We start from the raw sequence: 14,516 nt of genomic DNA, 5'->3' as shown, positions 1-14,516 counted from the left end.
AAAGAAAAGAAAAGAAAAGAAAAGAAAAGAAAAGAAAAGAAAAGAAAAGAAAAGAAAAGAAAAGAAAAGAAAAGAAAGAAATACCCGAAGCTTCTAGGGGTCATCAACAAGAACCAGACTGTTAAGAGGCTGCTTGCCAGCAAACTGTTAGAAAATCATGCAGCAATGCCTGCCAAGTTATGAGAAAACATGTTTTTTTTTTTTTTTTCTTTTCTTGATATGGAGTCTCGTTCTGTAGTCCAGCCTGGAGTACAGTGGTACGATCTCAGCTCACTGCAACCTCCGCCTACCAGGTCCCCATTCAAGCAATTCTCCTACCTCAGCCTCCCAAGTAGCTGAGATTACAGCCATGAGCCACCATGCCCAGCTAAGTTTTGTATTTTTTAGTAGAGACAGGGTTTCACCATGTTGACCAGTCTGATCTTGAACTCCTGACATCGTGATCTGCCTGCCTTTGCCTCCCAAAGTGCTGGGATTACAGGTATAAGCCACCGCACCCCACCAAGGAAACATGGTTTTTTATCCTGTACTTAGACAAATAATGAATCAAGTATGAGAATAAAATCAAGGCATTTTTGAAATGTAAGAATTCAGAAATAAGACAGCCACATGATAAATGGAACCATCAGCATGTTTACTAATAAGAAAGAACTGAAAGTTCTCTACTTGCCCAATCTTTCTGGTTGAGTTTAGCTGCTTCATTATAGACTTCAATGGCAGCTTTATGTTTTCCCAAAAGAAATCTGTAAAAGATATATTTTCCATAATTATTACCTCAAAATTCTTAGAAGACTAACCCCACTAGTCCCACATTTTACTCATATGTCATCCAGCAGAGAATTCTAGAAGCCTTCTCCATGAGCTGGTTTTGCTAGTTTGGCCAGTGAAGCTGCTGTACACTAACAGCAGAAGCTTTCTTAGTAGGGACTGCAGTGGCAACTGTTCCAAGTCTTGGTCTCATTCTACACCAATTTTAGTGAAAGTCTTTTTTTTTCTACAACGTACTATAAATGCAGGCCAAAAAGGAAATAAGCCAAACGATGTACCATGTTAAACAGTAACTACCATCATTTATCATCACCCATTAGGGACATGTCCTTTCCTTCCAAGACCAAGTCTCTTTCCTTGATATTGGATCATGAGTTTAGAATGAAATGGGGAAAACCAAGCTCTGCAAAAACAACGCAGGTATGAATGGCAATGTAGCTAACAAAGAAGTGGAGATGTGAACTCCATGGAACAAAGGACTGAAAAGGGACTACCTAGTAGTTTATAAAGACTCTGGCGATTCTTCCCATCTAGGAATCTACAGGACATTCACTCAACAAATACAGATGCTCCTTAACTTATGATGAGGTTATATCCCAGTAAACTCATTGTAAGTTGAAAATACTGTAATTCAAAAATGCATGTAATACATCTAATCTACCAGACACCACAGGGTTAGGCTACTCTATCTTAAACATGCTCAGAACACCTATTCTGTTCCACAGAGTTCCTATCTCCACTTTCTTAACTACATTTGCTGACAGTTGATCAAAATCATCTAACACAATGCCAATTTTATAATAAAATGTTGAGTATCTCATGTAATTTACTGAATATTGCACTGAAAATGAAAAAGAGAATGGCTGTATGGATACCTGAAGTACAATTTCTACTGAATACATATATCAATTTCACATCATCGTAAAGTTGAAAAATTATATAAGTTGAACCATCAGAAGTCAGGAATTCTCTGTCCTTACTAAAAACCTATTGTGTGACGGCCAGGCGTGGTGGCTCACGCCTGTAATTCCAGCATTTTGGAAGGCTGAGGTGGCGGATCACCTGAGGTTGAGAGTTCAAGACCAGCCTGACCAACATGCAGAAACCCCATCTCTACTAAAAATACAAAATTAGCCAGGTGTGGTGGCACATGCCTGTAATCCCAGCTACTCAGGAGGTTGAGGCAGGAGAATCACTTGAACTCGAGAGGCAGAGGTAATGATGAGCCGAGATTGTGCCATTGCACTCTGACTGGGCAACAAGAGCAAAACTCCATCTCAAGGAAAAAGACAAACAAAACAAAACAAAACAAAATCCTACGGTATGACAAATGTTATGTTAAGTGTTGGAAGTGCAGATGAGACAAATTCCATGGATGCCAATAAGTTTAAAGACTTAGGCCACAAGGTGTCTCTATTTACATGATAAACAATATCAGGTCTCCCATCAAACTAGAATGCAGTGTTGAAATACTTAATTCCTCAACACTAGTTATCTCATTTTCTCAAATTTCAAAATTAATCCAAGCTCTTCAGAGTGAATCCCATTATACCTATTAAACCATTCCCCACTTGTGTATCAGGCTGATGTGGCTGCCAGCAGCAGGCTATACCTATATTTTACACTGTTCTCTTTGAGTGCCCTAGGGCCTCCAGCCTACCAATACTCACAAAGATCTTGCCACCTGCTTGAGATTATCAGCACTCTGAGGGCTAAGAACGGCACATGTCTGGAAGAGTTCTAGGGATTCTTGGATATTTCCTTCCAGGCGAAATATCAATGCTGCCAAGAAACAGAAAATAAAAAAAATAAAAAAAATAAAAAGAAGTAAAACCATGTTCTGGGAAAGCTGGGATCAGAAAAATTAGAGAAGAGGAAACTGGGAAACAACATCAAGTAAATCCTTTCGACAGCTGTATCCTTAATACAATCAGATATGACTTCGGACAGGCCAACCCAACAACCAAAACTGTTGACCAGCTAAATTCTGCTTTAGTAAGGTAGCTCAAACCTACCTACTTCTCTCTCTACTCCCAGGATCCATCACATAGATAATCAGTTCCTTTGCAAATTATCACACAAACTCTTCACATTAAGAACATTTTGGGACTTCCCCATCAGATGCTTCATTTATCATAACTGACTTCCACCTGATCATTTTCAGAGTGAACCCCCAAATGGGGCAAATGGAATCAATACCTCAAGTTCAATACAGAGATTCTGGCAAAGAATACAGTAACATTTCAGACTTCAGTTGTTAGTATAACAGCCAATAAGAACCAGTGGTTTTTCCTAGGCCTATGTTTTCAGAAGAATTTATCAGGCACTGAAAATCTGTTACTTGTAACACTGAGAATAAGAGCATTTTTGCCATGATGTCCTCAATTTGTCAATCTTACCAATCATATCAGAAAATTATATGTTAATGTGAAGACTACAAATGCAATGAATGGTAAACAAAACCATTCATTTATACCCAAGAGTCAAAAAGAAAGTTCCTGGGAAAATTAAGAATGCTATTTATGGCACTGAAGAGTAAAATTTAAATCAGTGGTCCTTTATCTTTAGTTTTTGATGAGCTGAATGTATGCTCTGCTTTATCTTGTTTATTTCTTCTAGGCTTCTTCCCCTCATCCTGATGCACCTTACAACAATCCTCAAGCTCTTCATCATCTCTTTTAGCTTGACTAGAAGGAATCCCTGCAAAAGCATCTTCTGGCCCTGAAATCACTGTATTAGGCAGGAATCCTAAGCATCCATTCCAAAAAACACTAGCCAGAAACTAAGAAATGGGTGAGTAAAGACAGCAAGTTTTTTTTTTTTTTTTTTTTTTTTTGAGATGGAGTTTCGCTCTTGTTGCTCAGGCTGGTGTGCAATGGCACAATCTCAGCTCACTGCAATCTCCATCTCCCAGGTTCAAGCGATTCTCCTGCCTCAGCCTCCCGAGTAGCTGGGATTACAGGCATGTACCACCATACCTGGCTAATTTTTGTATATTTAGTAGAGACGGGGGTTTCACCATGTTGGTCAGGCTGGTCTCGAACTTCTGACCTTGTGATCCACCCACCCCGGCCTCCCAAAGTCCTGGGATTACAGGCATGAGCCACCACACCTGGCCTTAAGAGCAAGTTTTCTAACAGTACTAGTCATTTCTAGAGTCAAATCCAACACAATAATTATATATATATTCAGATTTCATAAAAAGATAATAATGAATAAAACCTTTCTGGAACATTTACACTCATCCGCCTGTAATGACATTTTGGTCGACAGCTGCACAAATGACAATGATCCCTTAAGATTATAATGAAGAGGAAAAATTCCTATTGCCTACTGACATCATAGCAATCAAAACAGTGTAATGCATTACTCACCTATCTGTAGTGATGCTGGTGTAAACAAACCTGTGCTGCCAGTCACATAAAAGTATAGCGTATACAATTATGTATATATAGAACATAATACTTGATAATGATAATAAATGACTATATTGCTGGTTTATGTATTTACTATACTATACGTTTTAATCTTTAGAGTGTACTCCTTCCATTTATTAAGAAAAAAAAGTACAACAGCCTCAGGCAGATCCTTCAGGAGGTATTCCAGAAGGTATCATTATAGGAGATGACAGCTCCGTGCATGTCATTGCCACTGAAGACCTTCTATAAGGAGGTGGAAGACAGTGATATTTATAATCTAGACTCTGTGTAGGCCTAGGCACGAGCACATGTGTATGTGTGTGCCACAAAGACCTTAGATGGGTCACAAAGCTCTGAATACCAAAAAAGACAACACCAAGGATACATTCTCATGTTAATACTACCATTGCAGTAGTGTGTGTGTCTTAGTTTTTAACAAAAAAGTTTAAAAGTAAAAAAATAAAATAAAAACTTTTAAGAATAGCATAAAGGGCCGGACGTGTGGCTCATGCCTGTAATCCCAGCACTTTGAGAGGCTGAGGCAGGAGGACTGCTTGAGCCCAGCAGTTCAAGACCAGCATGGGCAACATAGTGAGATTCTGTTTCTACCAAAAAAAAAAAAAAAAACTCTAAGAAGAAGAAGAAAAAAGCATATAGAATAAGGACATAAAGAAACTATTTTTGTACATATTGTACAATGCTTATGTGTGTTTTAAGTATTACTACAAAAAAAAGTTTTAAAGTTTATAAAGTAAAAGTTACATTAAGCAATTTTATAAAGTAAAAATTTACCATTGCAAAAAAATTATTTTTAAATAAATTTAGTATAGTCTAAGCGTACAATGTTTATAAAGTCTACAGTAGTACACAATAATGTCCTACGCCTTCACTAACTCACCCAGAGCAACTTCCAGTCCTGTAAGCTCCATCCATGGTAAGCACTCTATACTGGTGTACTATTTTTTATCTTTCATACCATATTTTTAACAGTACCTTTTCTATGTTTAGATACATTTACCACTGTTTTACAACTGCCTACAGTATTCAGTACAACACATGCTCATATAGGTTTGTAGCCTAGAAGCAACAGACTATATCATACAGCCTATGTGTATAGTATAATATCATCCATCTACATTTGTGTAAGTACACTCTATGATGTTCACACAATGACAAAATTGCCTAACAACACATTTCTTAGAATGTATCTCCAGTGTTAAGTGGTATGTAGCTGTACTCGAATTTATTTCTAAAATTGCCTGCTCTTTTTCAAGAATCTAGGAAAAGTATATTTCTCTAGCAAGAAGACAAGAAGTGTCTTACCTTGGACATAGATAGCATATTCACACAATCCCTGAGTCTCCTGAAGCTGGTCTTTGATAACAGCCTGAAAGAGGAAGAAAAAGGCTTCTGAGCAGTGGTTAAGATTATTCAGGTGTATTTAAGAAAAAGTAGATGTGGACAATAATATGTAAAAAATCTAGAGTATTAATAATGCCTAGTAAAGTCCTAGTTCATCCAGTTTCTTAAAATTTCAACTCCCTTGTTATGATTACTTATCCTAGAACAGGGATTTGCAAACTATGGGGCCTACAGGCACTTTTTATTTTTGTACAGCTCTCAAGCTAAGAGTGGTTTTTGTATTTCTAAAGAGTTATAAAAAATAAGATGATGACAAATATGAGGTAGAGACTGTATGTGGCCTACAAAGCCTACAATATTGTTGGCCCATTACAGAAAAAGTTTGCCAACCCCTGTCTAAAATCTAACTAGACAAGCTAAGAAAAGTATGAAAAGATTTCCAAGTAATATCACAGAAGAAAAAGAAAGAACCTTTCAAGATTCATACTGGTATCTGCCTTCAGGTCAGTGGTGTCAAAAAAAAACTATCATGAATCTTTGTCATACCAGCATGAATCAGTTCTGTGAACTACCATAGGTATAAATGCCACAGGTATAAATTAAAAACCTTAGGTCACAAAGCTCTGGATGCCAAAAAAGATGACACCAAGGATACCTTCTGCGTGTTAGTACTACCGCTGTCTGCCTGCAAGTTTGTAACATATATGATATGTAACCAAAGATATAGAAAAAGGGAAATACAAATGGCTTTTAAATATACAAATGATGATCAACCTTGAAATAAGAGGAAAAATTAAAAATAAAACTCAACAAAATACCATTTTTCATCTATCCAAAGATTAAAAAGTTAAGACAATATGCTGAGTTGAATATCTGCCTCCACTGGAGGCAGAGAGTTGTTTGGTCTTGACCTAAGACGACATACGGAACACACCTGAAACTGATCCACAGCCTGCAGTCACACCCAGCCAACTCACAGTTGATCTGAAAGCCCATGAGCAATTAATATCTGTTTGTTGGGGGCCACTGAAATTTTGAAGTTGTATGTTAAGCATCACTAAAACAGCAAAAGATAAGCAGTAGACGAGGTATGGGGAAAAAGGAATTCATACTTCATCATTGAGATATAAACTGCTACACTCTGTGCAGCAGGCAACTGTTAGCTGCCTACCCAGCATCCTGCCTCTCATTTTCATTATCATGGCAATCTCTTACCTTGCATGCTTCATAATCTTTCCGGATATAATGAAGATGAATCAACCAGTTCTGCTTCTCCAAAATAGGAAACTCTGGAGCTAAGTAGCATATTTTGACAAAACAAACAACACAGTTATTAGATTTTCTCCTTTAGCACTGTCCTCATGTCTAAACTAACCATAAACATACTGCAATATCACATGAAAATTTTCATGCTATTTACTATAAGAATATATTATAGTGTATCAAAAATGTACAGATTATCAAACAAAGAGATATTTGTCCTACTACTACACGTTCAATATATATCTTGAGTTTTTGAAGCTTGTAATGTCAGTTTCTCATCAAATGATGACTTGGCCTGAAAAACATAAAATCCTCCTTTGTCTTTTCAATCCCTCCCTCCCTGATTATAAAAGGTGAATAGAAAGACTTTCTAAAGAAGACTGAAGGAAAGTCACTAAGGAAATATATGTAAGATAGTTAATATCACATCTGATGATCAGAATACCAAAAATATTTTAAATAAACACAATCTTTAGAAATAGCGCAAATGAGAACACTATGCTGTTGTCCAGAAATGAGAAGTCAACAATGAAAAAAATCTAGTTGAGTCATTGAAAATGGCTAATGATAGAGAAACCAAAAAATGAGTTACCTGCCCACTAAAATCAGAAGTTTAAAATACAGTAAAAATTCATTAAGAAGTTACTTTTCTGTGGTAACAAGGAGTAGAAAGACCCAAATTAACCCCAGAATGGTGAAGATCTCAAGGAAGGAAGAGGGAAGAACAGAATTATGAAAAGATAGAAAGGAGACTTCAACTCTTTAATGCTTATTTCTCAAAAAAATAAAAAGCTTTAAAGTAAACATGACTAAATGTTTTTTACTTATTAAGCCTAGCCAGTGAGGACATGCATGTTTATATTACTTTTGTGAACTTTAATATGTTGGTGACAGTCCTTGATTTTTAAAAATAGAAAAGAGCCCACATACAGTGGCTCATCCCTGCAATTCCAGCACTTTGGGAGAGCGAGGTGGGCAGATCACTTGAGTCCAGGAGTTTGAGGCCAATCATCTTATTTCTTTGAGGCCAGCCTGGGCAACACAGTGAAACCCCATCTCTACCAAAAATACAAAAATTAGCTGGGTGTGGTGGCACATGCCTGTGGTCCCAGCGACTCAGGAGCTGAGGCATGAGAATCACTTGAACCAGGGTGGTGGAGGCTGCAGTGAGCTGAAATCATGACACTGTACTCGAGCCTGGGCCAGAGTAAGGCTCTGTCTCCAAGAAAAAGAAAAAAAAAGGAGGGCCGGGCGTGGTGGCTCACGCCTGTAATCCCAGCACTTTGGGAGGCCGAGGCAGGTGGATCACCAGGTCAAGAGATCGAGACCATCCTGGTCAACATGGTAAACCCCATCTCTACTAAAAATACAAAAAATTAGCTGGGCACGGTGGTGCGTGCCTGTAATCCCAGCTACTCAGGAGGCTGAGGCAGGAAAATTGCCTGAACCCAGGAGGCGGAGGTTGCGGTGAGCTGAGACCGTGCCATTGCACTCCAGCCTGGGTAACAAGAGCGAAACTCCATCTCATAAAAAAATAAAAAAGAAAAGAAAAAAAGGAAAAGAAAGGGAAGAGCAAGGGGAAGAGAGGAAAATGACTGTAACCTATTTCTTGATGTTCCACAATCTAAGGAGAAACAACCTAAAGAAAACCAAAAAACGGCCAGGTGTGGTGGCTCATATCTGTAATCCCAGCATTTTGAGAGGTCAAGGCGGCTGGATCACATGAGGTCAGGAGTTGGAGATCAGCCTGACCAACATGGTGAAACCCCATCTCTACTACAAAATACAAAAATTAGCTGGGTATGGTGGTAGGCGTCTATAATCCCAGCTACTTGGGAGGCTGAGGCAGGAGAATCACTTGAACCCAGGAGGTGGGGGTTGCAGTGAGCCAAGATCACGCCATTACACTCCAGCCTGGGCGAAAGAGCAAGACTCTGAGAAAAAAAAAAAAAAAAAAAAAAAAAAAACCCTCTATTCACGGGGAAAAAAAAAATGCTTACTGTGATTCAGTTAATGTTGCCTGAACACAAAAATTAAAAGGTATGACCAGACACCTTGGCTCACAACTGTAATCCCAACACTTTGGGAGGCTGAGACAGGAGGATCAGTTGAGTCCAGAAATTTGATAGCATCCTGGGCAATATAGCAGGACCCTCATCTCAAAAAAAAATTTTTTTAATTTTTTTAAATAAAAAAGAAGTAATGTTGCCGGGCGCAGTGGCTCACGCCTGTAATCCCAGCACTTTGGGAGGCCGAGGCGGGTGGATCACCAGGTCAAGAGATCGAGACCATCCTGGTCAACATGGTCTCTACTAAAAATACAAAAAATTAGCTGGGCATGGTGACGCGTGCCTATAATCCCAGCTACTCAGGAGGCTGAGGCAGGAGAATTGCCTGAACCCAGGAGGCGGAGGTTGCGGTGAGCCGAGATCGCGCCATTGCACTCCAGCCTGGGTAACAAGAGGGAAACTCTGTCTCAAAAAAGAAAAGCAACAAAAGAAGTAATGTTGCTCACTACTATCCAAGAATATGAAGTATCAATGAAATTTTTAAGAACAAATTATAACAGGAAGTATGAATATGATTTTACACACCAGGAACAAGAAAAAGTAAAATTTTAAGCAACTGACTCTTCATCTTCTGAGTATGCATATTCTCTTAGTAGAATCACCCTTCTGGTCATCAGGGCCTATTTGAGATTCTTCTAAGACTTTCGTTTCCTTTCTTCTCTTCCCCTGTGCCTCACCAAAAAGCAGATCTCTTGGTTATTCACATTCTGCCTAACTACTTCCAGAATTAAATTTCCTTAGAAAAAGCCACGCTAATCACCAAGCTTAAAGATGTGTGTGTGTGTGTGTGTGTGTGTGTGTGTGTGTGTGTGTGTGTGTGAAGTACATAAAGAACTGTACCATAATAAATATTTCTGGGGGCCAGCCACAGTGGTTCACGTCTGTAATCCCAACACTTTGGGAGGCTGAGGCAGGCATATTACGAGGTTGGGAGATCGAGACCATGCTGGCTAACACAGTGAAACCCCGTTTCTACTAAAAATACAAAAAATTAGCTGGGCATGGTGGCACACGTCTGTAATCTCAGCAACTTGGGAGGCTGAGGCAGGAGAATCACTTGAGCCCAGGAGGCAGAGCTGCAGTGAGCCAAGATCACGCCACTGCACTCCGACCTGGGTGACAGAGTGAGACTCTGCCTCAAAAAAATAAATAGTTCTGGGACAGGAGGGCTTACTCAGTAATCTTCGACCAAGTCTCGACTGCATGACCCACCCCTCTGTCACCTATCTACTAAAGGGAAGAGTAAAAGAGAATGAGGCACTGAACTCTTTTGAGTTTATACTATCATTAAGTATTACAAACCTTAGATACTTAGTATAGTATCACTAGGAGTCTAAAAGAAAATTTATAAAATGTTAATTTTCAAGTCTTGGCTGTTATTAAAATCTCACAATAAAAGGCAAGTCATGGCTAGCCATGGTGGCTCACGCCTGTAACCCCAGCACTTTGGGAGACCCAGGTGAGTCCAGGAGTTTGAGGCCAGCCTGGACAATGTGATGAAACCCCATCTCTACAAAAAAATACAAAAAAATTAGCTGGGAGTAGTGGCACATGCCTATAGTTCCAGCGACTTGGGAGGCTAAGTTGGGAGGATCACTTGAGCCTAGGAGGCAGAGGTTGCAATGAATCATGATTGTGCCACTGCACTCCAACCCAGACAACAGAGTGAGACACTGTCTCAAAAAAAAAAAAAAAAAAAAGACGAGCCACATTTTGTGTTTCCTGAGTGAAGACTGGAGAAAAAAACGTTCAATTTGTAAGGTAGCTCAAGGGCCCAAACACTCATTAAATGGAACTCTAGGGATTAGAAGAGGGAAAATCCACCAAATCCAACTACTAAAGGTCATTTCACATTCCTGGAGACGTAGTTGTCCAAAAGCTAAAAGAATTTTAGTTCCATCAAAGATTTGAGAGCACATTTCAGTGTACATAATTGTCAGATTACCAAATGTGTGACGTGGGAAATTTATAGTTTCCGCATCTGTAAAACTAAGACTCACTCATTCATTCAACCAATATTCGCTGGGTGCCTAGCATGTTCTAGGCACTGGGAATACAGCAGTGATCAAAACAGACTCCCTGATTTCACGGAGCTTATAATTGAGGGCAGGGGCTGCTACTACACAAGATAGATTATAAAATATGTTATACTTATCAGTGATATTTTTCTATGGAGAAAAATAAAGCAGGAAGGAGAAACAGAGTACAGGGTGGGGGGTTTTACTTTTAAATAGAAGGGTCGGGAAGTAAAATATTCATCCTCATAGAGTTGTGAGGATTGAATTACCTGCCAAACAAAGAGGTTCAAATAGTGCCTGGTACATAGTAAGCCTTAAAGAAATGTTACCTATTATCGTTGCTGGGTCATTTTTTTTTTTTTTTTTTTTTTTTTTGAGATGGAATCCGGTTCTGTCATGAAGACTGGAGCCCGACCTACTGCAGTCTCCACCTTCCAGGTTCAAGTGATTATGTCTCAGCCTACTGAGTAGCTGGGAATACAGGCACATGCCACCATGCTCAGCTAATTTTTGTATTTTTAATAGAAAGTGGGTTTTGTCATGTTGGCCAGGCTGGTCTTGAACTCCTGAGCTCAAGTGATCCAACTGCCTCAGTCTCCCAAACTGCCGGGATTACAGGTGTGGGCCACGGTGCCGGGCCCTGTTGCTGTTATTTTTGTTATCATTATCATCTACTTATTCTCAAAGATGAAGGAATTCTGATACCTCAGAAATCCCTAAAGTCTATGAATCTGAATTTACAATTAGAATTTTACCTATAAATGTATAAGTTGAATTTCTGGCATTCCAAATCATTGCTCACTCCAACTCCCCCTAAAAATGGGGATACTGGTTCTTATATGCTTTCCCAAGTATTATGAAAATCACTAGTTGAAAGATCCTCCAAAAAACATAGGCATGTAAATGCAGAGCAGTCTCCCCTATTTTGCAACAAAGCAGAGTGATCATCTCCAATGCTATATTTCAGGAGCCTATGTTACCACAGAGGTCAGGTAGCCAGCTGATAGATGAAGACAAGGTAATGGCTTTTCGTGAGTTGTAAAAAAGACCTCTTTCATATCCCAGCTCCCATACTACCCCTCCACCATCACCAAGACAGTGGGGGTGTAAGGCTGGCAACCTAGCAACAACACTCCCTTGCCACTTCTCTTGCCTCATTCTACTCTTTTGTGACATCGCTTCCCCTTCTTTTCCCCCTTTAAAGATGCACCTAACATATTTTAAACAATTCCAGAAGTGAATCAACATGACAGCTCAAGAATTCTCCCCTGTAGTTTGCCCTAGGGGCTAAATTCTCTTAGAAGAATTTCAAACTCTGCTTAGGCTCAAAATCAAACCTCTACATTACACTTTGATTAATGCTAGGGATAGTATGCTAGCTATATTAAGAGCTAAGCAGAAAACTATTATAATTCAGATTTTTAGTTGAAAAGTTTACTAAATGACTGAGGCTTTTCTAAATATATTGCAAGTAAAGCCTTCTTAAAAAAAAATACTCATCAAGTAAAGGATTTTTTCAAGGACTAGAAGACATGTAGCACATAAAAGTTTTCACATGGAGAATTTCAATCTTGATTCAATACCAGTCTTCTATGGGACCTGGGGCAAGTTATTTAACTTCTCTGGGCCTCCGTTGATCCCCTCTATAATTTTCACCAGAAAATACAAAGAATCTGAAAACGGTCATTCAATAAACATTAATTTCCTCATGCCAAATAGGAATTATAACACTTTTCTACCTCAGTAGGATATGAAGGACATCAAAAGATATAACAAATCTTGAATATAAGTATAAGACATTTTCATTACTATCATTTTGAGCCCTATCTCAGTCAGAGCCTAACAAAAAACCACTTGAGGATTTGAAACACAAGGACTTTAACTTAGAGCACAGGCAATGGAAGAAATGAGAGGCCCAAGAGGGAATGGTGAGACAAATCAGAAGTCTGCATGAGCAAAAAGCCACTACTGCTCTTAGGCTTGAAGGTCGAGGACAGAAGCCCTGGCTTCTCCTTCCTCTTGCCTTCTAATCTCCTGCCAGTTCCTCCACTTGCTAATCCAGTCAGAAACTGCTGACACAGAAGTCTGGGAAGAAAAGGAGCCTGCAAGGGTCAGCTCCTCACTGACCAAGAAGAGAAAAGAAGGCCAGGAATGGATCTGAGGGCAAACAGGCCCAGGGTCAAGAGGAACATCCACTCTGTTCAGGGACATAAATGATGATGGAAGAGGAGGAAGAGACTGGGCTGAATCAGTACTGACTCAAGGATACATGCTGGAAATTGGCTTTATTTTTTAATTATATTGCTGCTATCCAGTTTGTTTGCTGCTCATTAGCTTAAAATGTCATGAGGAAGAAAAAAGTCGTAAAAGAGATCAACTAATAATAGTTTTACTTTATATCTTAAATTTAAAATTTTATTTCCTCAAATCAATTTTTTTTTTTTTTTTTTTTTTTTTGAGACGGAGTTTCACTCTTGTTACCCAGGCTGGAGTGCAATGGCGCGATCTCGGCTCACCGCAACCTCCGCCTCCTGGGTTCAGGCAATTCTCCTGCCTCAGCCTCCTGAGTAGCTGGGATTACAGGCACGCGCCACCATGCCCAGCTAATTTTTTGTATTTTTAGTAGAGACGGGGTTTCACCATGTTGACCAGGATAGTTTCGATCTCTTGACCTCGTGATCCACCCGCCTCGGCCTCCCTAAGTACTGGGATTACAGGCTTGAGCCACCGCGCCCGGCCCCAAATCAAAATTTAATAATTACATTATATCCTTGTTAAAAGGGTGTGTGTGTGTGTGTGTGTGTGTGTGTGTGTGTATCTCAAAGTGTTTTCTCCCTTATTATTCCACTGAATATTCCCATAAGGCCAGTGAGTTATGCAATTCAGAGAATATTCCCGTTACAAAAGAGGAAATTAAGACCCTTAAAGGTTGGCCAGGCGTGGTGGCTCACGCCTGTAATCCAAGCACTTTGGAGGCCAAGGTGGGCGGATCACCTGAGGTCAGGAGTTCAAGACCAGCCTGACCAACATGGTGAAACCCTGTCTTTAAAAAAAAAAAAAAAAAAAAAAAAAAAAAGACCCTAAAGGTTAAGTAAACTGTCCGCATTCAACAAGTAGTTAGTGGAAGAGGCAGGACTATAACCCAGGTCTCCAAGGTTACCCATTAAACTACACCAAGTTTCTGCCCAATGATAAAGGATTTTCTAATATTAAAATGTAAATGTTTGGGCTGTCAATTAGACATAACTGGGCAACACAAAATTAATGATGATTGTAAAGTGTCTGGGAGTGGTGGCTCACACCTATAATCTCAGCACTTTGGCAGGCTGAGCGGGGCAGATCACGAGGTCAAAAGATCGAGACCATCTTGGCCAACATGGTGAAACCCCATCTCTACTAAAAATACAAAAAAAAAGTTAGCTGGGCGTGGCGGCGCATGCCTGTAGTCCCAGCTACTCAGGAGGCTGAGGCAGGAGAATCTCTTGAACCAGGGAGGGGGATGGCTGCAGTGAGCTGAGATTGCACCACTACACTCCAGTCTGGCACAAAGACTCTGTCTCAAAAATAATAATAATTTTAAAGCTTTTCTTTTTTTTTTTTTTTTTTTTTTTTTTTTA

At 39.5% G+C, this 14,516-nt stretch overlaps 1 protein-coding gene across 8 annotated transcripts in view; it reads right to left on the bottom strand.

Annotated features, from left to right (window-relative positions):
- The window catches only part of BBS4 (Bardet-Biedl syndrome 4), a 46,315-nt gene that overhangs the window by 20,623 nt on the left and 11,176 nt on the right, over positions 1–14,516 (bottom strand). For 4 of the 8 annotated variants that reach the window (XM_032244736.1, XM_032244741.1, XM_032244738.1 and 1 more), the window contains 4 exons: positions 6,765–6,844; positions 5,511–5,574; positions 2,439–2,550; positions 671–743 (listed from right to left, as the gene is read on the bottom strand). In XM_032244736.1, coding sequence (XP_032100627.1) covers positions 671–743; positions 2,439–2,550; positions 5,511–5,574; positions 6,765–6,844 — 329 coding nt within the window. The remainder of the gene's footprint in view (positions 1–670; positions 744–2,438; positions 2,551–5,510; positions 5,575–6,764; positions 6,845–14,516) is intronic. The other 4 variants (XM_032244742.1, XM_032244743.1, XM_032244740.1 and 1 more) reach the window with 3 other exon arrangements.

The sequence above is a fragment of the Sapajus apella genome, unplaced genomic scaffold (genome assembly GCF_009761245.1).
Source record: "Sapajus apella isolate SASKATOON/1434 unplaced genomic scaffold, GSC_monkey_1.0 scaffold55, whole genome shotgun sequence".
NCBI classification, from domain to species: domain Eukaryota; kingdom Metazoa; phylum Chordata; class Mammalia; order Primates; family Cebidae; genus Sapajus; species Sapajus apella.
This window is presented reverse-complemented; position numbering and strand designations above follow the sequence as displayed.